At 46.8% G+C, this 26,808-nt stretch overlaps 1 protein-coding gene across 9 annotated transcripts in view; it reads left to right on the plus strand.

Annotated features, from left to right (window-relative positions):
- Positions 1-26,808, plus strand: part of FRY (FRY microtubule binding protein) — a 578,021-nt gene that overhangs the window by 355,031 nt on the left and 196,182 nt on the right. For all 9 annotated transcript variants that reach the window (XM_068267046.1, XM_068267044.1, XM_068267045.1 and 6 more), the window contains 9 exons: positions 992-1,071; positions 2,623-2,703; positions 4,738-4,906; positions 8,311-8,403; positions 8,498-8,596; positions 11,173-11,274; positions 12,733-12,836; positions 13,501-13,609; positions 19,132-19,218. In XM_068267046.1, the coding sequence (XP_068123147.1) occupies positions 992-1,071; positions 2,623-2,703; positions 4,738-4,906; positions 8,311-8,403; positions 8,498-8,596; positions 11,173-11,274; positions 12,733-12,836; positions 13,501-13,609; positions 19,132-19,218 (924 nt within the window). The remainder of the gene's footprint in view (positions 1-991; positions 1,072-2,622; positions 2,704-4,737; positions 4,907-8,310; positions 8,404-8,497; positions 8,597-11,172; positions 11,275-12,732; positions 12,837-13,500; positions 13,610-19,131; positions 19,219-26,808) is intronic.

A 26,808-nucleotide genomic window follows, 5' to 3' on the forward strand; every position in this document is an offset into this window, starting at 1 on the left:
TTCTCTTATCTTCTGCTAATTTTTCTTATCTTTTTCCATTCACTTCAGTGCGAAATCTGGTGGCAAATCGATCGGGCGAGAGATCAGATATGTCGGAAATGATCTATCGAGCCATCATAATGGCTCAGAATCGAGACGTGTATTCCCAGCATAATACACTTATGGCTGTTCAATCAACGGAACGTGATCTATGTCTGGCTAAAGGTGGCCACTAACGATACAATTTGCCCAATAGGCGTTTATGAATTATTCTTTCGCATGAACGATCAGAAATGGGACCTCTAATGGACAAAATACTCTAACCAAAAAATCATATCGGTTTCATTTATGTGATTGGAATGGTTAGCAGAGTATTGTCCATTAGGGGTCCCAAACGAACATTTCTGATTGTTCATACGAAGTATCATTCGTAAACGGTCATTGGGTAAATTGTATCGTTAGTGGCTACCTTAAAGGATACCCGAGGTGACATGTGACATGATGAGATAGACATGTGTATGTACAGTGCCAGGCACACAAATAATTATGCTGTGTTCCTTTTTTTCTTTGTCTGAAAGAGTTAAATATCAGGTATGTAAATGGCTGACTCAGTTTTGACTCAGACAGGAAGTGACTACAGCGTGACCCTCACTGATAAGAAATTCCAACTAAAAAACACTTTCCTAGCAGAAAATGGCTTCTGAGTGCAAGAAAGAGATAAAAAGGGGAATGTATTATCAGTGAGTCAGGACTTCCATACCTGGTATTTAACTCTTTCAGGCAAAGAACAAAAAAAAAGGAACACAGCATAGTTATTTGTGTGCTTGGCACTGTACATACCCATGTCTATCTCATCATGTCACATGTCACTTCGGGTATCCTTTAAAAATGGAAAATTCTGTTGATCGAGCAGGCTAGAAAAATAGTAATGTAATTTGGTATTTTTGGCGTACCCATATTATATGCTATACAATTGTAATGTACTGATTTTTTTTTTTTTTTGTATTTCCAGATTCCTTTGCATCCTGTGATTGACAGCTTGGTGCACGAAGTAATAACCTTGGCTTTCAAGCACTTTAAATACAAAGAAGGGTAAGAACATGTTTAATGAGTATAGCATACTTTTTGGATCACTGCGCATTTGTGGGTGGGAGGGGTCTATTTTAAATCAATAAAATGGCACCAAACTAACAAAGAATTTAAGGTGAGGAGAACGCCAGCGCATACCACTAAGGCTGCATCTGAAATGACCACCAGCTCAGTGTGCAGCACCTAAATAGATTTTCTGCACACTTCGCATTCAATTCAGATGCAAATCATATGCAAATCTGCTACTACTTATCATGCAAACAGGAAACTCAGGAGGAGGGGCTGGGAGCAGCTAACCTGATAGTTACATACTTACAGAGTTAAGAAACAGTGGGGGAAAGGCTGCGCATCCCTAAACACATGCTACAATTGAATGGAAAATCGCACAGGCATACACCGCCTCTGCTAGACTGAAAAATGCATGCCCTGCATCCAAAACAAGTGCTAACATTTATTACGCTAGGAGGAACTTTAGCTTCTTAACTCTGAAAGAATTTAAGGTGCCTACTCACCTTTGATGGTTGTCGCCCGTCTGGGATTGCTCAACTGAGCTGGGCCAGGCTGCACGGACGCGAGTCAGCTGTATAGCTGATGACGCGCTGCTGTAGGGCACTGAGCAGCGTGTGTGACATAACGTGGCGGGAGAGGGAGCAGCATGAACAATGACGTGCAGTTTCGGGGGTGGGGGGGCAGAGCAGCGTGTGTGTGACGTCAGGTGGCGGGAGGGGGAGCGGCTTGAACAATGACATGCTGTTTCGGGGGGGCAGAGCAGCGTGTGTGACATCACGTGGCGGGAGGGGGAGTAGCTTGAACAATGATGTGCTGTGTTTCGGGGGGGGGGGCGAGCAGCGTGTGTGTGACGTCAGGTGGCGGGAGGGGGAGCAGCTTGAACAATGACATGCTGTTTCGGGGGGGCAGAGCAGCGTGTGTGACATCACGTGGCGGGAGGGGGAGTAGCTTGAACAATAACGTGCAGTTTCAGGGGTGGGGGGGGGCAGAGCAGCGTGTGTGACACCACGTGGCGGGAGGGGGAGTAGCTTGGACAATGACGTGCAGTTTCGGGGGTGGGGGGGGGGGGCAGAGCAGCGTGTGTGTGACGTCAGGTGGCGGGAGGGGAAGCGGCTTGAGCAATGACATGCTGTTTCGGGGGTGGGTGGGGCTTGGCAGAGCAGCGTGTGTGACATCACGTGGCGGGAGGAGCAGCAGCTTGAACAATGAAGTTGGCTGTCCCTGGAGGTGAGTTGATCCCCAGGGCGGATCGCTTCTGCGTCAGGGATCAGGTGCCTCTATACACATGCCTCGTTATTGGCTGAGGTAATCCTTATCAGCGACCTCAGCTGACTTTAATCAGATGTCTGTGTGAGGCTTTACAGGCGGTACGGCAAATAACTCAAATATGTACATACAATGCAAATGTTCATTTAGCACAGATTTGTATAAATTACAAGGCCAATACTGGACTAAGTAATTTTCTCCCAAAAAAAAGTGAGGAAAAAAAAAACTTTGATCGGCATCCTCTGTTCTATTCCTGACTTTTTCCTCTCATTTCTTTAGGTATCTAGGTCCAAACACTGGTAATATGCACATAGTGGCCGATCTGTATGCAGAGGTAGTAGGAGTATTAGCACAGTCCAAGTAAGTTTATTCTTTCTTGAGTCAAATGCATTTCCTTCATAAATGTGCTGTCCCTAGAGACGATGTCAGAACTGGATATACTGTATATTGTACAAAATTCTTGTCTGTCAAGATACTTTCCCATGCACTGCTAACTTCCTGTCAGGGTGGCTGGTAGAGTACCAAAGTTCATCCTTTCCAACTAGCTATCTGAGACAGAAGAGAGACATTCACACACTTGTGCTCTACAGATACCTTCCCCTGAGATACAGAGAGACAGCAATGAGTTCCTCACAGGGAGCAGCATACTAAACTTAACATGCCACATAAAAATGTTGGTTGGGGGAGGGGAGCTACTTAAAAGAAACTTTCAAATGATGAGGCGGATGTAATATCCCTGATGAATTGTTGGGGTCTTCAACCTTGGCATGAGGCTTCTCTGGGTTAGTATTGCTTCATCTTATGTGCTGTCAAGGATAATTTGCCTTCTTAAAGGACACCTGGAGTGAGAGATATAGTATAAGGAGGCTTCGATATTTATTTCCTTATGAACAATACCAGTTGCCAGGCATCCTGCTGGTCTAGTTGGCTGCAGTAGTGTCTGAATCACTCACCTGAAACAAGCATATGTGGCAAATCATGTCAAACTTGAGTCAAACCTCTGATCTGCATGCTCGTTCGGGGTCTATGCCTAAAAGTATTAGGGCTGGTGGCACATCAGGGCAGCCAGGTAATTTGCTTAAAAGGAGATTAAAATGGCAGCTTCCATATCCCTCTCACTTCAGGTGTGCTTTAGTACAGCAGGTATTTGCAATTGTTCAACTTTAGGTGAAGAAAAATGAACTCCCATGATGCATCACTTCTCTTCAAGGAATAGATATGCAAAGTATTCCTGAAAAGCCCAACAGACGCCCAGAACTGCTGATTATCTGTATGCGCATAGTCTACTAATTTTTATGTAGCCATACTAACTGGGTTTTTCATGGACATAAAGGAATAATTTGCATATTCACTCGCTGAGCCGAAGTGATGCATCGGGGGAGTTCCTTCTTGTTCACAGAAAGCTGCAAATACCATCTGTTTTAAGAGTACCGTATTTTTCGGCCTATAAGACACTCCTGACCATAAAATGCACTTAGGTTTAGAGTATAAAAATCAGGGGAAAAAAATATATACTAAACCTATTGTCCCCTTGTGTCCTCCGTTTGTCCCCCTGTGTCGTCCTCTGCATGGGCACAGTACAGGGAGTCCCTGACATTGTGGCGGGTTGGGGGTTCGTATTGGCAGCGTTCACAAGTCAGGATACCTGCATTTGGACTATAAGACGCAGTGACCTTTTTTCCCACTTTTGGGGGAGAAAAAGTGAGTCTTACAGTCCAAAAAATACAGTATTTGTTGTACTCAGTGACCCAGCAGTGTTACGCATGTACATACATGCTGCCGGGCCATTCCTTTTTTTTTTTTTTTTTTGCCATAAAGGTCATCATGCTGTAGCTAATCCTTTCATGTAGAGAAGTTCTGAGTTTGGTTCCACTTTTAAGTAACCACTTCAGGACCACTCTATTATAAATTTGAGTTTGTGGATGTTCGTTTCTTACACCCGTCACTCACCTCGGTGCAGGGACAGCTGGATTGCTGTTGTGTCATGAACCGACATCCACAAACACAACATAGATATCCAGTATTGTTGTTCTGAAGTGGTTAAAAGGCAGTAAAGCCAGGATCGAGATAGCAGCCCTGGAGCTTGCCTTTTTTAACAGTAAATTTACAAATGACATCTCCCATATTGCTATCTTAACCGCCTGACTGTCACAGAACTTTTAGCCTATCTCCACCGTAATGCAGACTATAAAGCGAGTAGCGGTAATGTGAAGCAATGCGATGGCTGGAGGGCCATCCTTCGCTTGTCTAGCAGAGGCTTTGTCCCGGCTGGCAGGGATTCAAGGTGTTTTGCTGCTTTGCTAAATCACTCCAATGAGCTTTATAGAGAAAAGTCCACTCCTGAAATGAAAATCATTAAACATCATTTAAGAGCTGTCGTCTCCGATTTGTCAGGTTTCCTTCCGTGAAGAAGAAATTTACGGCCGAGTTGAAAGAGCTGAGACACAAAGAGCAGAACCCGTATGTGGTTCAGAGTATCATCAGCCTGATAATGGGAATGAAATTCTTCCGCATTAAGATGTATCCCGTGGAGGACTTTGAAGCATCCCTCCAGTTCATGCAGGTATTTTTTCATTATTGACTGTGACGGAGTATAGGGGACGACACTGAAGATTTATTTTCCATGCTTGCGGAACAGGTCCGCGCTGGGTCTTTGTGCATGCAGTGTAACCGAAAACCTTTATTTTGCTGACTGCTCGTAATCCAGATTAACGGATCGAATTTCTGCGTACATCGAAAAAGAATGCCGTCGTAATATGGGCGCCGAGGATAGCTGCTAGTAAAATATCGGTACGTTTTTGATATTTTGCTAATTCCGATACTGATATTTTATGTTCGAACTAACCTGACCCTATTCTGACTTGAACCCTCGCTCTAAGGATTTCACAATTATTCTCAGCACACCAGCAGTTTCAGCACGCACTTTTATTGTGCTAGTTTCCACAGTATGGTCCAACAATTGTTTCGGGAGCCTCGCAGGGTCCCCCTTTATCAAGGCATGTGGTTACCATTGTGGACTCTATTGTTGTGTAGCATTACCTATGCTACTTTATCAAGCACCCTAGTGTGCCTATTGGACAGTTACGCCCTCTAAGGATGCCTAACCCTATCCTACCCTCTGCTCTGCACTCTCTGCCGATATAAGCGCTAGTTATGCCGGTAAAATCTATTGTCCACTGATATTCGTGTTGCCTAATTATAATTATCAGGCACCCCCAGTGCCCAAATTACCCCCTGGATGCCAGCATAGCTGCAATTAACATTGAGGTCTAAGCAGGGCACCCATTTTACAAGCCGGCTGCTAGCTCTCAAATTATCTGCTTTGCGAATTTCCTTCCTAATGACTTTATGTGAAGTGGAACTGCCACATGGGATCTCTATAAAGGTTTGGTGTAAAATAGTCCTCATATTGTGATAAAGTTTTAGCTAAGACTTATTTGCCTGCCTGCCTGTTGGGTTATTACCTCCTCCCCGGGGTCGTTTGTGCTAGTATGGTCATCTTGCAGATATTGATTGATCACCTGCACATATTGGGCTTGTTTCACAAAAGAGTGTTAACTGTTAGCACAGCCGTGCTATCAGTTAACACTATTTTTTTTGTGAATCAAGCCCATTGTTTGCTTGGTGCAGTGTTAGATAATCGGTGATGAAATGATTTTGCAAAAAAAAAAAAAAAAGTTAATGCATGTATTTACAAAATGTAGTTGTATAAGAGGTACGCAGGTATCCAAAAAAACCAAAATAAAAGCACTTAAAGGATACCTGACCTGAGGCAAAGCTACCCAAGGTAAGCACAGAAGTATGTGCATGCCGGATGCACATACCTCTCTGTGGTGTCTGTTCCTCTCCTCAATTCCCCCCACCACCCTCCAGTCCCTATAATCACATTTTGGCTAAAGTCAAATTTTCAGACAGGAAGAGGCAGGCGGGGTGGGGAAGAGAAGGTAATTGGTGGATGATGGGAGGGAACATCACAGCAAGCCTGCCTCTTCCTGTCTGAAGATTTGACTTTAGCCAAAATGTGATTATAGGGGCCGGATAGTGGGGGGGGGGGGGGGGAGAGAATGCGGATGGGGAGAAATGAGGAGAGGAATGAACAACACACATAGGTATGTGGACCCAGCATGAACATTCCTCTGTGCTCACCTTGGGCAGCTTTGCCTCAGGTCAGGTGTGCTTCAAGGCAGGGCTGTTGCCTGAGGTGTTTGCCTGTTCCATTGGCTGTGATTATTCTCTATCACAGAATAGAAATGATGTATCCAGCATAACATTATAGCCTCGTTGTTTTGATGTACTTGTCTGGCAGTGGATTGCCATAATCTCGGAGTCTATGCCCAGATTATCCGCAAAGTGCTTTTCGATCCCTTGCTCCACATTTGTGTTTGAACTGATCTAAGGCAACCAGTGACATTTAGTTGGTATATCTTCTGTAAAATCCTAAGATCTACTTGCAGTGTGCATCAGCATATTAGCTCCCTTTGCTGTATGTTGTTAAATAAAATCCTAAATACAATGCTGTCATGTTCTGAATATTTTACTTCTGACACACAGCTGCTTATTACTAGCCAAATAAAGGCAACAACACTACTAGGGAATGTCTGGTATGAACCAGAACTGCAAGCTACATACATAATCGTTATTCTTTTATTCTTTGTTGCCTGGGTCAATAGTTCATGAAAGTCTTGGAAGAAAATCTAGCCTGAGAGTGTGTTCCCACTTGAGCAGAGAACTGACATTTTTGTGTCCGTTCTCTGCTAAATTGGCAGTGAACGGCTATTTTATATATCAGAGCTGTTCACACTGGTCGCTCTGCAAAAGATCCATGAGATCCATTGCGGTAAGAAAGCCGCACTTGTGTGCCATCCACGATAATCGCAGGCAGGCCGACGGGTTCACCATGTAGCCTACGGGGGTAAAGCATCTGCCCCGGGCTCCAGCCAGATCACAGCGGCCCACGAAAACAGACGCTACACTGTCCACTCTTGCTGGCCACACGTGATCCGACACAAGTGGGAACACAGCCTGAGTGGAGGTCCTCCCTGATGCGGCTGACAACCTCATCAGTGCTCCAGGTGTTTGGCAGGAAGCTGAGCAGTGTGTTCGTAAAGCAGTCACTACTAAATTGTCACACAAAACAATCATTTTAGACAACAGTTAAGGAGATTTACCATTTTGTATTTTCCTGAATTAAGAGCTATGTTTTTCAGGAAGGAAATTAACATTTGCTATGTCAAAAAAAGTCACCAGTTTCATTGGGTAAAACGGGTGACAGACGTGATGTACTGTATGTTACACCTCAACACTTCAACAAGACAAATGAGCCTGAAGACTGAATAGATCTATATTTAGCTCCACAGTGCTGATACAACACTTTAAGGATTGGATTGGACCACAAAGCAACTTTCAGAGTGATTTTTGAGTGAGCATTTTTGCACCTTCATCAAGCTGAATCTAGGGCTGGGAAGTCGAAGTCAAGAGTTCGGAGCAATTTTTGGGTACCTGGAATCTGAGTCAGTGGTTTCATAGACTGAGGAGTTGGAGTCGGTGATTTTTGACAGATTTACCTGTATTAAAATATCGACAAAATTTACCAGCATTTTACTAACCAAAATGAAAACTCCAAAATAGTCAAATATTGGTAAATCAGACTGATAGTCTTCTATCGGCTATATCATTATCCAGGTGCCCAAATTTCCTGGTGCCTTTGATTCACGTACACGTATAGTGCTACTATAGGCTTTTATATATTCTATATATGTTCGTACAGGTTTAGCCAATATCCTTTGATACAGAACATTTTGACCACACTGGAGAGGCTTTCAGGCATTTGACAAATATGTTATTTGTAACACTTATGCCTTTTGCATGCCATGGAAAGTCCTGTACGTTGTCGAATGTGTGCATTGGCTGCATTTACTATCCACTTTATGTCCTGATTACTCACGAGTGCATTTATGTCCCTCTCAGGAATGTGCACATTATTTCATAGAAGTAAAGGACAAGGATGTCAAGCATGCGTTAGCCGGCCTGTTTGTGGAAATCCTGGTACCTGTTGCTGCTGTAAGTCACGTTTAGATCCCTCGTATAATCGCATGTTGCTATAGCATCTGCTGAAGTTCACGGCTCTGTTTTCTTTTTCTTCCCTCGATTATAGGCTGTAAAAAATGAAGTTAATGTCCCTTGTCTTAGAAACTTTGTGGAAAGTCTGTATGACACAACGCTGGAGCTGTCTTCCAGGAAGAAACACTCACTGGTGAGTTCTGCCACTGTAAATGTCAATCCGCCCTAAAATAACACCAGGATCATTAAATGCAAAATACCGGCTGTCCACTCGAGTTTCAATTTTTCATACATACAAGCAAAATTGTCTCCATGCATAAATCATTAAGTTCTGTCTTTTTATTGCTTATTATTGTTGCATGTTACAGTATTGTAAAAACCGTTATACAGTAAAAAAAAAATTTCAAAACAAATTAAATGAAAACAACCCAAAAACACAGTTTATACTTTATGTCCAAAACAGGAGCTGTCCGAAAGTAAATCATTTATCTACGTTTCCCCATGTGCAGCAGAGTCCCAGTTTTCCAGAATTCAGGCAACCGGAAGTCTCAAGCAACTGGCATGCCTGAAGGATAATGGGGACTATAGTTTTAGGGTGTATGAGGGAGTTTTAGAGGCAAGGGGAGGCTGCCAGACATCTCTGGAGGCTCGGTAAGTATTTTCAGGGAAGATCTGTTCTTTTTTAGCACATGTATCCGACATCAGGTGATCCCCCGTCGGTGCCGATACTGAGGACTGTGCTGTATAGCACATGGTGACTCCACTTAATAACAAATTCAACTTACAAACTTCCAGAAAGTAGCCTGTGTGTAGGTAGTGGGCCACCTGTACTACCAAAGCCTGGATAAGTGCCTTCTGCATAAACACCTAGGAAAAGGAAAGGAGCAGCATTGGCAATAATAAGATCAAATCAGCAAGTGAAAGCAAATGTGCCAGGTACAACCAGATTCATTATCAAGAACTCCTATAATAAAGTGGAACAGATAATTACATTTTGCATATTCATCATAACATGTATACAACTTGATGGCATTCCTCTTTAAAGGGATATGGAGGCTGCCATATTGATTTCGTTTTTCTACAATACCAGTTGCCTGTCTGTGTTGGGTCAATTTCTGAAAGGACGCGGCACCCGTGCTGATGCAAACCCACACCCGAAACACTATAGCTATGCCATGCACGGCTATGGGAATTTCGATGTGTTATGCTGAAAACTGTAGCAGGCCACATATATTTCCAGAACGCGTGATTTAGATGCTGGCTATTGATTTCAACAGGCTGGATTTCTGCATCCGAAATTGCGTTCGGGAAGCCGCTGCAGTGAATACGGGCCCTTAATTATTGCTGCCCAGTTTGTCATAAACATTAGTTTGACTGTTAATTCACATGTTGATTTGTGTCTCTAGTAATAGTCAGGGCTGGATTTCTGGAAAGGCCCAGGCATTGGGCAGCTGCACCTGGACATTAAAAAGAGGTCGCTACATATGAAAGAGTAGGCTGCAAATAGGGAGCAACACATGAATTAAGGGGCCCATACACCTAACGATTTTCCCGCCGATATACGGCAGATTCGATCACAGTGATCGAATCGGCTGTGAAATCGCCGCGCACACTGCTGACAGAACAATCGATTTCCGTCCGATATCGATCGTTCCCGTCGATCCGTCCGTGCGGAAGATTTCTCTCGATCGCCGGCGGGTCAGGAGTGCGTCGATAGCAGCGTTCGAATGCCCGACGACCGATGCATACAGTGGGTATACATTACCTGTTCCGGCCGGCACGAGTCCCCTGGTCCCCGCTGTCTTCTTTCCGCGCTGGGTTCCGGACCGGCTGAGGCTACACAGAACTTCCTGTCCCGGCAGAAAGTTTAAACAGTAGAGCGCCCTCTACTGTTTAAACTTCCCCTGGACAGGAAGTTCAGTAGCTGCAGGAACGGTCTGGAGCCCGAAACGGAGAAGAAGACAGCTGGGACCAGGGGACTCGCACCGGCCAGGACAGGTAATGTATGCAGGGGGGGGGGGGGGCAGCAGCGGCAGCTCCACAGATTGTGATCGGTTTCAGGCTGAAATCGATTCACAATCTGTTTGCAGTAAGGTGGCCATACGATCCTTCTCTGATCAGATTCGATCAGAGAGGGATCTATCTGTTGGTCGAATCTGATGGCAAATCGACCAGTGTATGGCCACCTTAGGGAAGCTAATGTGCAAGGGAGCTGTACAGCAAAGAGAGGGACTGCAGTACATGGATGATACACATGGAAGAGGGGGCTACACGTAGAATGAGGAGGGGCGCTGCTGCACATGAAAGGGGAGTCACAACACACTTGGCCTAGAGCAGTGATGGCTAACCTTGGAACTCCAGCTGTGGTGGAACTACAGGTCCCATGAGGCATTGCAATACTCTGACAGCTCTAAGCATAACTTGGGGAGGCAGAGGCATGATGGGATTTATAGTTTTGTGACAGCTGGAGTGCCAAGGTTAGGTATCACTGGCCTAGGGGCAGAGAAATTATAAATCCGGCCTTGGTAAAAGCGAGTTCTGTTGCTGAAAGCAGAACCTCCCTTCAAGCTTCAGTACAGTGGTGTAATGGGAAGAATTGTAATGCATCAATCTCTAATGGAATTCATGAGTGTCTGAGCTACACCCAGAAGTCAAGGCATTAACTCAGTGTGTGATGAGTGACTGAAGGATGCGTCTGCATAAATGATAGCATTGGAAGCTTTGTTTTGCATATTGGTGTATTCATAGCCATGCTCTCTTATCTTCTAGGCGTTGTACCCCCTGGTGACATGCCTGCTGTGCGTCAGTCAGAAGCCATTCTTTCTCAACCGATGGCATGTTTTTCTCAACAACTGTTTATCTAACCTAAAGGTAAACATATCATCCATGCTATCCTTCATATGTGCTGCATTCTTCTGACTACAGAGATAATAATGTGTATCGTAATGTTGTGGTGAATTCTTAAAAGGATGTTGTCCTAGCTTGTGAGAATGGAAAATGTGTATTAGAGATCTTCACAATGTATCTGTGTGGTAATCTCTAGCAATATTATTCCGGCTTTAAAGCAAGATTGAAGTGACCTTAAAAAAACGAGATACTTGCCATGCACACCTACAGGACTGCTCAAGAGCCGCCCCCACCCTATGAAACTCCCCTCCCGTCCCGCCCCCCTCCTCAGGCCTCCCCCCTTCCTTCAACACCTTCAATCAAGCCCTCAAAACACACTTCTTAAAATGGCCTACCAAAACACACTAAAATGGCCTACCCCGTCTGCCACACTTTAACTCTCTCAGCTGAGCACCTTTTCCACAGCCCTACCTTATGTGTGTGCGTGTGTCCCCTCCCCTTTAGATTGTAAGCCTTTGGCAGGGTCTCTTCCCCCCCCCCCCCCCCTTTATATCCTTCTTCATCCTTTAACCCCACCAATAATTCCCTTCCCTTGGACTTAAGCTACGTACACACGTGCGACAACGATCGTTCGTTGTGAACGACGAACGATCTTTTAATTGAGGAAAGAACGACCTAAGTAAAGTTAGCTTTTAAAAGTGTGTAACGATCTGATCGTTAGAACGAACGTTACATCACGCAAAGCAACTATTGCGCTTGCGCATCAAAATGAAAAGTTCCATGGAGAAATAGCGAAATGCGCATGTCAAGCCTAGTACGAACGACAGTATCCAACGATGAACTACTTATGCAAATGATCGTCATTTTAAAAAATCCTCCAAGCTAGATCGTTCGTTTTTAATGATCTAGCTCGTCCGTTGTTAGACTTAATGGTCGTTGCCTGCTTTTTTTAAACGATCGTCGTTTTACACGATCGGGGAACGATCGTTTCAAACGACTATAGTCGCATGTGTGTACGCACCTTTATTTTTACCTGAATTGCTGGTTCTCTGTTAAATTGCATGATCATGTGTCTTATACCCTTAGTCCACCGCTCCCTGCTGACTGGTCAAAGATAGCTTCAGTTCAGTTTAGTTGGCTGGTACTCGGGAAAATACAAGTAGTGTAAAAGGTTACTCGTGGTGATGGTCCTATCATGGTGTTGGTTGTGCACCTTGTTGGACGTGTGTACGTGCCTTTATGGTGGAGCCAGAATGGAGAAAGCTTTGTAGGTAAGTTCTGGGTCACCATGAGCCTGTTGGGTACTCTGTAGCTCTAGATAAGAATTAAAAACATAAACTGTATTCTGTGTGTGATGGGCAAACCATGTAAGGACTGACAGAGAGCAGCAGCATAGTCAATAAATACAGCGGCTTCTATACTGTATGTTATGTCTAGCAGTGAAGATGGGATGTAACTAACATGCCACCCTTTGTGTTGCAGAATAAGGATCCCAAAATGGCCAGAGTCGCACTGGAATCTTTGTACAGACTACTGTGGGTGTATATGATTCGAATTAAATGTGAAAGCAACACAGCTACTCAGAGGTTGGTTCCAGGAATAAGGCTTTGCAGTAGGTAGCTGCTGCATTTTCAGTGCTTTATTATTATGGATGCTGTGTTGATGGGTATTGAAATAAATCCGGTAGGTATGATCCAGCCAGCAGGCATTTTCCATTTTTACTTCTTCTGACTGAAGCTAATCCTGATGTCATTTCCTCCCTTACTCTTTTTCTCTCCTAGAAACTGCACTGTCATATCTAGCTTACTTTGTAAACACATGTGAGCACAGCATAGATCATAATTTAGCAGCTTCTTCGTTCCCAGCCTTGGGTCACACTGAATTTCCCTCAGCCAATCAGTGTGGAGCAGGAAAGTGGGAGGGGAGATGACAAGCTTCCTTCTCTTTGGCCATGTACCAAATAGAGCCAGCATGACTGAGATAAGATTTATTACAGCAGAAACATTTTTGATTAGATTGGAATACTTGCAATGCAGGGTAAGGTTGCAGGCTGCATAATAAACAGAGTAGTGGGTACATGGAATTTGATTTTGTGGCTGACAATCCCGCTTTAAGAAGTGAGCAGTGCATTATTTTGTTACACACAATAGATTTTACATGTAGATGTTATCTGAATGCCTTCTAGGTGAATTGGTCATGTTGTATGGTTTGCATTGTCCTAATAGCATTTTTTCCTGTTCTCCTCAATAGTCGCCTCACAAACATTGTGGGGACGCTCTTCCCAAAGGGTTCCCGGGGTGTGGTGCCTCGTGACATGCCGCTCAACATCTTTGTGAAGATCATACAGTTCATTGCACAGGTAAATAAATGATCGGGGCTTCACCTTGCACTGGATCAGTGAGCAGGTCATTGGTGGGGGCTTCACCTTGCACTGGATCAGTGAGCAGGTCATTGGTGGGGGCTTCACCTTGCACTGGATCAGTGAGCAGGTCATTGGTGGGGGCTTCACCTTGCACTGGATCTGTGAGCAGGTCATTGGTGGGGGCTTCACCTTGCACTGGTTCAGTGAGCAGGTCATTGGTGGCGGCTTCACCTTGCACTGGATCTGTGAGCAGGTCATTGGTGGCGGCTTCACCTTGCACTGGTTCAGTGAGCAGGTCATTGGTGGCGGCTTCACCTTGCACTGGATCAGTGAGCAGGTCATTGGTGGGGGCTTCACCTTGCACTGGATCTGTGAGCAGGTCATTGGTGGGGGCTTCACCTTGCACTGATTCAGTGTGCAGGTCATTGGTGGCGGCTTCACCTTGCACTGGATCAGTGAGCAGGTCATAGGTGGGGGCTTCACCTTGCACTGGATCTGTGAGCAGGTCATTGGTGGGGGCTTCACCTTGCACTAGTTCAGTGAGCAGGTCATTGGTGGGGGCTTCACCTTGCACTGGATCAGTGAGCAGATCATTGGTGGTGGCTTCACCTTGCACTGGTTCAGTGAGCAGGTCATTGGTGGCGGCTTCACCTTGCACTGGATCAGTGAGCAGGTCATTGGTGGGGGCTTCACCTTGCACTGGATCAGTGAGCAGGTCACTGAACTGGTTTTTACAATGTTTTTCAGTATATATCTTATGGCCAGAACCTGAATTTTGGCCACTTCGCGTTCTGGCTGGCCACTTCGGGTTCTGGCCGGCCAGTGTTAGAAATGAAATGATTCCTGTTAAGATTAATGTATTTTCCGGCCGTCTCGCTGCGGCCAAATGTATGAAAAGTTAGTTAATTTAATAAAATGAAGCCAGCGGCAATGTAGCAGATGAAGCCGCTGGCTTCAGCTCTCTCTCCTACACCTACCTCTCTCTCTCTCTCTCTCCTACTGGCAGTCGGCGGGGACACGCGTGTCCCCGAGAGTCGTTCATTGCACCAGGGAGGTAGAGCGGGGAGGCTGCAGACATTGCTTCTGCCAGCACCCACTCTGCAGGAACGGTAGGATTCCCTGTGCGACGATTGACTCTCAGGGACACGCGTGTCCCCGCCGGCTGCCATTGGGAGAGAGAGAGAGAGAGGCAGGGGGAGGAGAGAGAGGCAGAGCGGAAGCCGACGGCTTCATCTGTTACATTGCCGCCGGCTTCATTTCATTAAATTAACGAACTTTTCATACATTTGGCCGCAGCGAGACTGCCGGAAAATACATTAATCTTAACAGGAATCATTTAATTTCTAACACTGGCCTCAGCGCAGCGGCCACTTCGCACATTGGCCGGCCAGAACCCGAAGTGGCCAGCCAGAACGCGAAGTGGCCAAACTTCGGGTTCTGGCTGTAACATATATACATTTTAGAGACTTAAAGGAACCCTATCAATGCCCAAGTGTTCTAAAATGACAATATACAAATAATGTCTAAGTATCTGTGTAAACATTTTCCTACTTTTCATGTTAAATATCTGAGCTATTTTAGCTACGTTTAAAATGTCTCATTTGCATAGGTGAATCTCTGCAATCTGACATGCTAAGAACAGTGTAATATTGAAGCAGAGTAATATGAAAAGCCTGTCAGGTATCAGGTTTCACACACACACAATTACAAATGTCTATGTTGCACATAAGAAACATTTCCTCTGCTCTCTGTAAGAGAAAGCTCTGCCTGTCTCTGACTGAGCTCTCTGCGTACACAGACTTAACAGATACACTGTGAGGGAATTCCCCCTCCCCTCATGGCTCACTCTGGCATCAGAATTACAGCAGACTGCAGTCAGAAAAATGTGAAAGGAATTAGAAAACAGTAAATAAAGAGATAAGAATTCAAATGTATACACCAGTACTTAGCAGCGCTTCCCAAACATTTCCTATCTCAATTGAAAAAAACATGTTAATCGATAGTGTTCGAATCCAAATATGAGAGGGGTATGGACAATGAAGCGGTCAGCTCAGACCCATATGCACCTTGTCAGAAATAAGGATGTTGACATTCTGATGCTGTAGTTTGGATAGTTTGGCTTTAATTATTTTTAATTTACTTGTGTGGAAGAAATATGCTGATAATTTTCCTGGGACACAAGTATGCAGATCATTTGCCTGGAACCAGTATGCAGATCATTTGCCTGGAACCAGTATGCAGATCATTTGCCTGGAACCAGTATGCAGATCATTTGCCTGGAACCAGTATGCAGATCATTTGCCTGGAACCAGTATGCAGATCATTTGCCTGGAACCAGTATGCAGATCATTTGCCTGGGACCAGTGTGCAGATCGTGTGCCTGGGACCAGTGTGCAGATCGTGTGCCTGGGACCAGTGTGCAGATCGTGTGCCTGGGACCAGTGTGCAGATCGTGTGCCTGGGACCAGTGTGCAGATCGTGTGCCTGGGACCAGTGTGCAGATCGTGTGCCTGGGACCAGTGTGCAGATCGTGTGCCTGGGACCAGTGTGCAGATCGTGTGCCTGGGACCAGTGTGCAGATCGTGTGCCTGGGACCAGTGTGCAGATCGTGTGCCTGGGACCAGTGTGCAGATCGTGTGCCTGGGACCAGTGTGCAGATCGTGTGCCTGGGACCAGTGTGCAGATCGTGTGCCTGGGACCAGTGTGCAGATCGTGTGCCTGGGACCAGTGTGCAGATCGTGTGCCTGGGACCAGTGTGCAGATCGTGTGCCTGGGACCAGTGTGCAGATCGTGTGCCTGGGACCAGTGTGCAGATCGTGTGCCTGGGACCAGTGTGCAGATCGTGTGCCTGGGACCAGAGTGCAGATCGTGTGCCTGGGACCAGCGTGCAGATCGTGTGCCTGGGACCAGCGTGCAGATCGTGTGCCTGGGACCAGCGTGCAGATCGTGTGCCTGGGACCAGCGTGCAGATCGTGTGCCTGGGACCAGCGTGCAGATCGTGTGCCTGGGACCAGCGTGCAGATCGTGTGCCTGGGACCAGCGTGCAGATCGTGTGCCTGGGACCAGCGTGCAGATCGTGTGCCTGGGACCAGCGTGCAGATCGTGTGCCTGGGACCAGCGTGCAGATCGTGTGCCTGGGACCAGCGTGCAGATCGTTTGCCTGGAACCATTATGGATATCACTTGCCTGGAACAAGTAAGCAGAACAATTGCTTGGAACTAGTATGCAGATCATTTTCCTGGGACCAGTATGCTGATCATTTGCCTGGGACCAGTGTGCTGATCATTTGCCTGGGACAAGTATGCTGATCATTTGCCTGGGACAAGTGTGCTGATCATTTGCCTGGGACCAGTATGCTGATCATTTGCCTGGGACATGTATGCAGCTCAAGAGCCCAGAACATATATGCAGACAAGACTTTCTTGTTTAAAAATTATTATCCCAAAAAGCTTTATGGCCAAATGATTATGCTTTATACCATGTCATGCCAAATCAGAAATGTCCACCTCCATATTTCTGAAATAACCATTTATAGAGTGAAATTGTTTCAGATCCTCACGCAAGTGGCCCTCTATATGCACACACATTAATCAGGATAAGATAGAACTTCTATAGACTTGTCATTATTTTGTCTGTAATTTTGTTTTAAAGCGGACCACCAGTGTAAATTTCACACAGGTCCTCTTCTAATAGGAAGTATAATAACCAGATGTGTCTTTTCCCCTGAATCCCTCCCGCGCCTTGTCTGCTGACTTCTGTGTGTAGCCCCACCCCCTCCCTGATTAAAAATGGCATGATGCTTTCTCTCCTAGATATAGAGAAAACACCATGGGGTTTCCAGCAGGGGGTGGGGCTGCACACCTTAACTAGGTAGATACAGGGCTTGGGAAGGGATTTGGGGGAAAAATACTGGAAGGCCACTTTAATTATTGCATTCCACTATTAATTCAGTGTTTATGGTGTGGGTGTAGTAAGAGCTATAGTACAGTATAAGGCCTGGATAACCCATGTAAGTGCTGGATAACTTAAAGTGTACCTGAGCCAAAGCTCGGGTACAAAACGGGATACTTACCTAAAGAGAGGGAAGCCTCGGATCCTATTGAGGCTTCTCTCCCTGCTCTGATTTCTCCCGTTGCTGTGCATGCCCCCCCCCCCCCCCCCCCCCCCGGAAGATTAGTGACAAGGCATTGCCACTAATCCTGTCAGGGCTGCACACTTACTGATTCATGGACGCTCAGTAGATGCACAGGACTACCCGTGCATGTGCAGTAAGGCGGAGCCGAGGGCTCCGTGCTACTGCACATGGGCGGGCTTGTGAGGCTGCTGCTTGTCCAAGAGTCAGGAAGAAGAGCTGCGCAGCCACGATGTGGAGGCTTTAGACCAGCGAGGAAAGCCTCAACAGGAAGGGCTTGTTTTGAACCCGAGCTTTGACTGGTTCACTTTAAAGGGAACCTTAACTGAGAGGGATATGAATGTTTCCTTTTAAACTATACCAGTTGCCTGGCAGCCCTGCTGATCTCTTTGGCTGCAGTCGTTTCTGAATCGCACACCTGAAACAAGCATGCAGCTAATCCAGTCTGACTTCAGTCAGAGCACCGGATCTGTATGCTTTTTGAGGGGCTGTGGCTGAAAGTATTAAAGACACAGGATCAGCAGGAGAGTCAGGCAACCAGGGCCGGCCCGCTCATGAGGCGGGGTGAAACATTTGCCTCAGGCAGCAAATCTGGGGGGGTGCGGCACCCGCCTGTCCATGGATGCTGGGGGCCGCCCGCCGAGCTGGAGGGGTAGCTGGCAGAAAGGGGGTATTGGGCCTAACGGTGGGGAGGGGGGTCGGACCCCCCCCCTCCCTCGCCTGGGTCCCCCGATCTGCGCTCCTCCTCCAGCGTTAAGTACCAGCGTGCATATGATTAAGAGGCGACGGGCAGGGGAATCACTCACCTCTTCCACGTTCCATCATGTGCTCCACTGACGTCACTTCCGGCAACGCCGCCCACTGTATTGTAAGTGGACGGCCTTGCAGGAAGTGACGTCAGTGGAGCGCACGATGGAACGCGGAAGAGGTGAGTGATTCCCCCGCCCGTTGCCTCTTAATCATATGCACGCTGGTACTTAACAGTGGAGGAGGAGCGCAGATCGGGGGACCCAGGCGAGGGAGGGGGGAGCTCCGACCCCCCTCCCCACCGTTAGGCCCAATACCCCCTTTCTGCCCGCTACCCATCCAGCTCGGCGCCCCCCACCCACCCACTCACGGCTGGGGGGGGCGGGGGGCGGCAATTTTTTTTCTAATTTTTTTCTAATTTTGCCTCAGGCGGCAAAAAGTCTAGGGCCGGCCCTGCAGGCAACTGGTATTATTTTAAATGGAAAAATCCATATCCTTCTCAGTTTAGGTTCCCTTTCTACTGTATATTCTTTATAGAAGCAGGAAATGCACAGTGGTAATTCAGGGGAATTCCTTCTGTTGTTTTGAGAGCTGTAACGTGTAACTGACTTACATTTTTTCCTTTGTTTACTCTACCTAGGAACGTTTGGATTTTGCGATGAAGGAAATTATTTTTGACCTTTTGTGTGTAGGAAAGGCTGCTAAAGCATTTAGCCTTAACCCTGAGGTAAGTTGTTTCTGTAAGCAGCATGATATGGCATATTGCAGAGGATAGTTACTATTGTTGTGCATAACAGGCTCACCGCACACGTTTTGATTGTTCAGTTTCACTTTCCTTTCAACAAAAACATGTAATGAAAATTCAAGTGAGAAGAACGATTGTGATTAATCTTCTCATCCAAAAGTATTACAAAATGTACATCTAAATAAATAGAAAAGCAGGGTCGGCACTACCATAAAGGCAACCTAGGCAATGGCCCCAGGACCTTGAGCCAGCCACCAGGGCCCCCCATGTCTTCCCCCAACATTACTGTTGCTTCCCGGGGCCCCTGCGTTACTTTTTGTCAGAGTAATGTCTCACCTGTCCTGGTGGACGCGCTCCTCTGTCAGTCCGTGGCTCCTTGTATTGACATATTCATCCACCTGCTGGCATCTTCTCTGTGACCCACGGCATGTTATTACGTAATAACATGTCAGGTCACGGAGGAGATATGTATATGTACTGCTATAGGACTCCTGCACCAGCATAGCTCCAACATAGGTGTGCGGTTCTTCTGATTAGATTGTCTACTTTGCCAAAGACATTGCAGGGGCCCTGGGGCGCAACAGTTAGTGTACCCAAGCCGAAGCTCGGGTACAAATTGAGATACTTAACACCAAGGGAAACCTCAGGATCCTATTGAGGCTTTGCTTGGTGTTCTGTTGTCCCCCATCGCTGAGCATGGCCCCCAGAAGATTATTATGATTATTATTATTTATTGTATTTATAAAGTGCCAATATATTACGCAGCGCTGGACAATAAATAGACAAGGCATTATCGCTAATCATATCGGGACCGCGCAACTCCTCTTCTTGCAGCGTGGCCACGGGGAGGAGCGTGGCCCTGATCGGGATCGCTGATCGCAGGAAGGGAAGCCTCAATAGAATCCCGAGGCTTCCCTCTCTTCAGGTAAGTATCTTATTTTGATCTCTTGATCTCGAGCTTCAGTTCGGGATCGCTGTAAGCTGGGGGGGGGTTGCAAGGCAGACTGCTCAGGAGCCCTAGGCGGCAATTTGGCATAAACAAAGGGGCCCCTGATGCTGGATCAGGGAAGAGAGGGGGTCGGTCAGTGGGGCCCCCAGGTTAATTGTACCGTGGTCCTCATTGTAGCTAGAGCTGGCCCTGTGGAAAAAATGATTTTAAAATTACCTTGTGATTGTTTTTTTTCTATTTCTTTTTGTAAATCAGTAGTTTAAAGGAAATCAGAGACTACATAAAATAAAACGTTTTATACATACCTGGGGCTTCCTCTAGCCCTATCCGCAAGGATCGCTCTCATGCTGCCGTCCTCCGTCTTTTCTGTTGCCGGCACCGGGTAACGTAACTTCAGCCAGTTGTGGCCATTCTGACGCAAGAGAAGTGCGCCCTCTACGTATCTCTGGCGGCTGCCAGAGAGATGCGTAGAAAGCGCAGACTGGCCGCAATTGGCTGAAGTTATAGGATCCGGAGCTGGAGAAGTCTGAGGACGGCGGCGTGGGAGCAATCTGTGCGGATGGGGCTGGAGGAAGACCCAGGTATGTATAAAACTTTTATGGTATCTCGTCTCTGGTACACTTTAAAGAGACACTTAAGCCAGAACAAAAAATGAGTTTTACTCACCTGGGGCTTGTACCAGCCCCCTGCAGCAGTCCTGTGCCCTCGCAGCCACTCACTAATCCTCTGGTCCCCCGCTGACAGCTAGTTTCGTTTTTACTGACAGGTCCGTCAGGACTGGCCACGCGTAGCTTTTTCCGCATTCCCGACTGTAATAAGCGATATTGCGGGCCGCAACGCGTACAAAAATACGTGTTACCGCATTACGCACGCATAGATATGCGGCAACGCGTATTTTTGTGCGCGTTGCGGCCCGCAATAGCATTAATTACAGTCGGGAATGCGGAAAAAGCTACGCGTTACCCGTCCTGACGGGCCTGTCGGCAAAAACGAAACTAGCTGGCAGCGGGGGACCAGAGGATCAGTGAGTGACTGCGAAGGGCACAGGACTGCTGCAGGGGGCTGGTAGAAGCCCCAGGTGAGTAAAACTCATTTTTTTTTCTGGCTTAAGGTTCACTTTAAGGACATTGCGTGGCCAACATAAGTCATGACTACACGTTATACAGATAATTGCTCTTCCTGCTTGGCCTACTACATGCTTTTTAGGACTTGATGGTTTACAAGCCTCAGAGAAACCTGCCAATGCATACATGGGCATATTTACAAAAGCTGTTGGATGTGTATTTCAGTTTTATATTGTTAATAATGAAACCTCACACTTGTGTTATTTATAAAGGCAGGAAATGACACTTTCCAAGGAAGTCTTGTCACCTCAAGATGGCCAAGTCTGTTCATTCTATATCTACACCGCTGATATTGCTTATTGCACAGCTTACTACAGACCGCTGCAGGAGTCCAGAGGACTTCACTGATGTCCACAAAGAAGTTGCTGTACGGCAGAGAGTCCCCTGGATTAAATTATTTAATGCATTAGTGGGGGGGCAGTTTTTTGAACGACCACTGTGCAGAAACACTGCTTGTTTTTGCTGCTAGAAATAATTTTTTGTTTGCTGAATGAATGCTCTGAATCAGGTGAAAACATAACCTTCCAGGGCGCATTCCCTAAAGCTATGCTAGATGGAACTCAGCCGTGGTGGCTGATCTTGACTGTCTCAGGCGAGAATCAAGCATCAATACAGTGTCCCACAATCACAATTAAAAATTGCCATACTTCAGGCGACTTGGCGGCCAATCGACCATCCGATTCGATTGTTACAATTGGAATCTGATGAAAATCGGTGCCACCATGTGCATGCCCGATCAACGGTGTGGCCCGATCAACGATGTGGCCCAATCTCGGGCCAAAATTGGTCACATTAATCGTTTGGACATGCTGCGATCGGGTGCGCGGCGGTAACTGCGAGCTGTATCGGGATGAGTGACGAAACCCCCGGCGCTGTTCCCGCAATGTGTAGGTATGTAATGTATATGTGCTGTAATGTGCATTTATACATAACCCGTCCTGTGTCGCGGTGTCCGTCCATCTTCCGCCTGTCTATTAGCCGCATACAAGCTGCCGGCACATGATGTCACACACGTGCCACATCAGCGGCGTGTATGCAGATAAATGGAGAGGTGGAAGACGTACGGGCACCACGACACAGGACAGGTAATGTATAAATGCACATTCCAGTACTGTATACATTCATACACACACATGCACTAATACGCACACACAGAGGCGCGAGGCTGCCGGCTCGCCGTATTCCTGAGAGATTTTAGCATGAAATTGATCGGGAATTGGCATGCGATGTATGGGCAGCCCACATGTCTGTCTCTCTCTCTCTCTCTCTCTCTCTCTCTCTCTCTCATCAGACTTGATTAAGAAAGAGATTTGTCTCTTGGTCGAATCTGCCAATCATTTCTAGATGTATCTTTAAGTGACAACAACCCCCAAGTGCATTGTTCCCCTCCTCACCTTGCCCATCATGGTGCACAACATTATTCCATTATCCCCCCGCCCCCCCTCCACTTAATTGCAGTAGTACATGTTGCTTTGGTTTATCAGAGAAACTCATCTGTACAGCACTGGGTTCCTGCCATGCCACCTGCAAAATCAAGCTCAATCCTGACAGGCAACACTAAGCTTGCATGGGTAGGCAAGCATCTGTCAGATTTGTTTTCTTTGGTAATATCACCAGCAGCGCATGAAGAAATTCCATTCGATGCTGAATCAAAACACCTTTCGCCAAGGTTTGTTGGCTTAAAGGGACATCTCAGTTATGATGAGATAAACTCAGCGCTTTCAGTTAAACTCTATTGATACATCAAGGGTTAGTCCAGTTTAATTACTTAGTTGTTTTTCTTGCATGTTTATAGTACACGACCATTCCACAGTACTTCTAATAATAATCCCAACGTTTGTATAACGCCTTTCTCATGTTGGGCTCAAAGCACTTGAGAGCTGCAGCCACTAGGGGCACGCTTAATGGGCCACCCTGCAGTGTTAGGGAGTCTTTCCCAAGGACTCCTTATTGAATAGGTACTGGCTTACAGAGTAGGAGCAACTGAGGTTCGAACCCTGGTCAGAGGCAGTGCCCTTAACCAGTGCACTCTCCAGCCACTACTTCTAGCAGAACTTGGTAGATGAGCGTATCAAACTTTTCTGCCAGTCACTGAATTGATACAGGTATTGAAAATGGTGCTCATTGTCCCAACACTCCAAAGTGCTGTTCCCAAGGATGTAGATAGGGCAATGTGAAATCAAAGGAGAAAAGAATGCCCTATAAGCACCACACTGAACAATAAATATAGATTTAATATTATGAATAACCTTTATTTGTAACCATCCGAAAATAAAAACGTAACCTAACAGTATTATATTATTGATTATTTATGTGGTGCTGGTTCAATTTTTCTTTCAAACGGATGTAGATTAGATCTATTTGAGCTAACCGAGCCTTTTCAGATGGCTGCTAATTGAAAGATATTTTCTCCTACACATTAAATTTCATGCAGACTTTGGTAGCATCTTTGCTTATGGCAATTTTATGATGAAAGCTGTATTTCCCTGTAAAACGCAGCCAGTAAACCCCATTCCAGCAGACGGTGCAGCATTCCTGCCCTGCACGGTGTATGGGTTAATCTGCAGCTGGAGCTGGTGAAGTAGGCCAGGGACCCAAACTTCCCAAAGAAAGCGTTGGTATTTTAAGTACGGATTAAAGTTTCCTTTATGAAGTGCTGAGGTATGCAGCAATGTACCGGAGGAATATTTATAGTATCTTCATAAATCTGGGCGCCCTCAGCACTGCGAACGTCTTTCCTCCTCACTGATGCATGGGCAGAAAATCAGCATTTCTATCGCCTTCATACACACAGCTTGGATTTTTTTCTTCTTAAAGAGACACTGAATCTAAAAAAATGAAGATACAATGATTTGTATGTGTAGTACAGCTAAGAAATAAAACATTAGGAGCAGAGACATAAGTCTAATACTGTTTCCAGTACAGGAAGAGTTAAGAAACTTCAGTTGTTATCTATGCAAACGAGCCATTGAGCTCCACGACTTTCAAAGTCGCAGAGAGCTCTGTCTTCTGAAGCTTGTTATCTCAACTGTCAGTCATTGTATTGGTTTTTCTTCTGCAGAGGACAGGTCAATAGTTCACTGGCCTGCTCTATAAAATAATTTAGAATGCTGAGTAGTGTGTAAACTGCAAATATTAGAGAATGATGCAATGTTATAAAAAGCACTATATAACTGAAAATAAAAATGAGAATATTTTCTTTGCTTCTAATGTTCTAGTAATTATCCGTACTACACAACCAATTCATTATATTGTAATTTTATTTTCTTGCTTCAGTGTCTTTTTAAGATTAGTATCTTTCACACATGTGCTGCCTGCTTTATCCCACCACCTGGGCCGCACACCAGGAATTGGGCCATGGGCGCGAAACGGACTGCCACCCTTTCCAGAGAAGCCCTTCTTAAATGGGAACCCCCGGACAGCCCCAACCCAACACCGAGCTCTCCCCTGTGGAATGCTGTCATCGCACACATTGAATACCTCTCCACCAAGCGAACATCAAATAAACGCCGCCACAGAGGTAGGAGGGCGGGGGCCCAGGTCCGACTTAAAAGGAAAGGCCTACGCTCCCCTGCGCCTGCCATCCTACTAGCAAACGTCTGCTCACTCCCCAACAAGCTGGACGAGCTGCTCCCCTTCTCGGCAGCAAACCCCAGATCAGCAAGAACACCCCCGTTCTCTGTTTTACCGAGACCTGGCTGTGCGACAGCATCCCCGACAACGCTCTACAGGTACCTGGCTTCAACCTCTTTAGAGCAGACCGTGATGCAGCCCTCTCTGGGAAAACGAGAGGTGGCGGTATCTGCTTTTACATAAACTCCTCCTGGTGCTCCAACACCACCACTCTCCACAAGGCCTGCACCCCAGACGTTGAGCTCCTTGCCATAAACTGCAGGCCCCGGTACTCCCCGCGGGAATTCTCCTCCCTTGTCCTCGTTGGGGTCTATATTCCTCCCGACGCATGCTCCAAGTCCGCCCTGCATGTACTCAGTGACTGCATCTCGCGGTGGGAAACAGCCCTTCCAGAGGCCCTGTTCATCATCTTGGGCGATTTCAACAAGGCGAACCTGCGGCACGTGAGGCCCCACTACAAGCAGCACATCACCTGCCCTACCAGGAACTGTAACACGCTGGACCACTGCTACACGGTCCACAAGAACGCCTACAAGGCCACTCAAGGAGCCCCCCTGGGAAACTCCGACCACAACACAATACACCTGATCCCCACCTACAAGAGGCGCCTGCAGACTTCAAAGCCCATCACCAAAACCGTTAAAAAATGGACAGCAGACGCCAAACTAGAGCTCCAAGCTTGCTTTGAAACCACCGACTGGACGACTCTGAAAGGCACCCACCCTTGATGAATGGGCCGAGAACATCACCTCCTACATCAGCTTCTGCGAAGAAGCGTGTATCCCGTCTAAGTCCTTCAGAGTCTACCCCAACAACAAGCCTTGGTTCAACGACAGGCTACGCCGACTTCGGAAACGCAAAGAGGAGGCGCACAGGTCTGGCTCCTCAGAGGACTTCAGAGAGGCCAGGTTCGCCCTGAAAAGAGAACTGCGAGCGGCAAAGAGGGCCTACGCCGAAAAGTTGGGGCTCTGCCTTCAGTCCACCAATACACGGGAGGTATGGAAGGGCCTGAGAGCAGCCACAGACTTCAAACCAGCATCCCATATGGCGACCCCGAGCCCTCGACTGGCGGAGGAGCTCAATGAGTTCTACTGCAGGTTCGAGCAACAACCCAACCAGCCTGTGGGCCAATCAGCATCGACCTCTGGTGAACTCGGAGCCCTGGCTCCAAACGCTGTTCTGGAATCAGAAGTACTCCGGCACCTCCGGAAGCTGAACCCCAGGAAATCCTCCGGCCCGGACGGAGTATCGTCTGTCTGCCTGAGAACCTGTGCCGTTCAGCTAGCCCCTGTGCTCATCTCCTTATTTAAGCAGTCATTATCTGATGGTACAGTCCCCTCCTGTTTCAAGAGGTCTATAATCGTACCAGTCCCAAAAAAACCAGGCAGCACTGAGCACAATAACTTCCGACCAGTGGCCCTAACCTCTAACATCATGAAGCTCCTTGAGCGGTTGGTCCTTGCCCACCTGAAGAGGTCCACGGATGCCCTCTTAGACCCGCTCCAATTTGCATATAGGGCAAACAGATCCGTGGAGGATGCCATCAATGTCAGTGTGGCATACATCACTGAGCACTTAGACAGCCCGGCCTCCTACGCCAGGATCCTGTTCCTGGACTTTAGCTCAGCGTTCAACACGATCTGCCCTGACATCCTGACAACCAACCTGATGCAGCTCGGAGTTGATCCTACTCTCCGAGCATGGATCAAAGACTTCCTGACAAACAGAACGCAACAGGTGAAGCTTGGCAACTACTACTCCAGCGTTCGAACCACCAATACTGGGGCTCCACAAGGCTGTGTTCTGTCACCTCTACTGTTCTCTCTTTATACCAATAACTGCATCTCATCCGCTGCCTCTGTGAAG

This window comes from Hyperolius riggenbachi, chromosome 2 (genome assembly GCF_040937935.1).
Source record: "Hyperolius riggenbachi isolate aHypRig1 chromosome 2, aHypRig1.pri, whole genome shotgun sequence".
NCBI classification, from domain to species: domain Eukaryota; kingdom Metazoa; phylum Chordata; class Amphibia; order Anura; family Hyperoliidae; genus Hyperolius; species Hyperolius riggenbachi.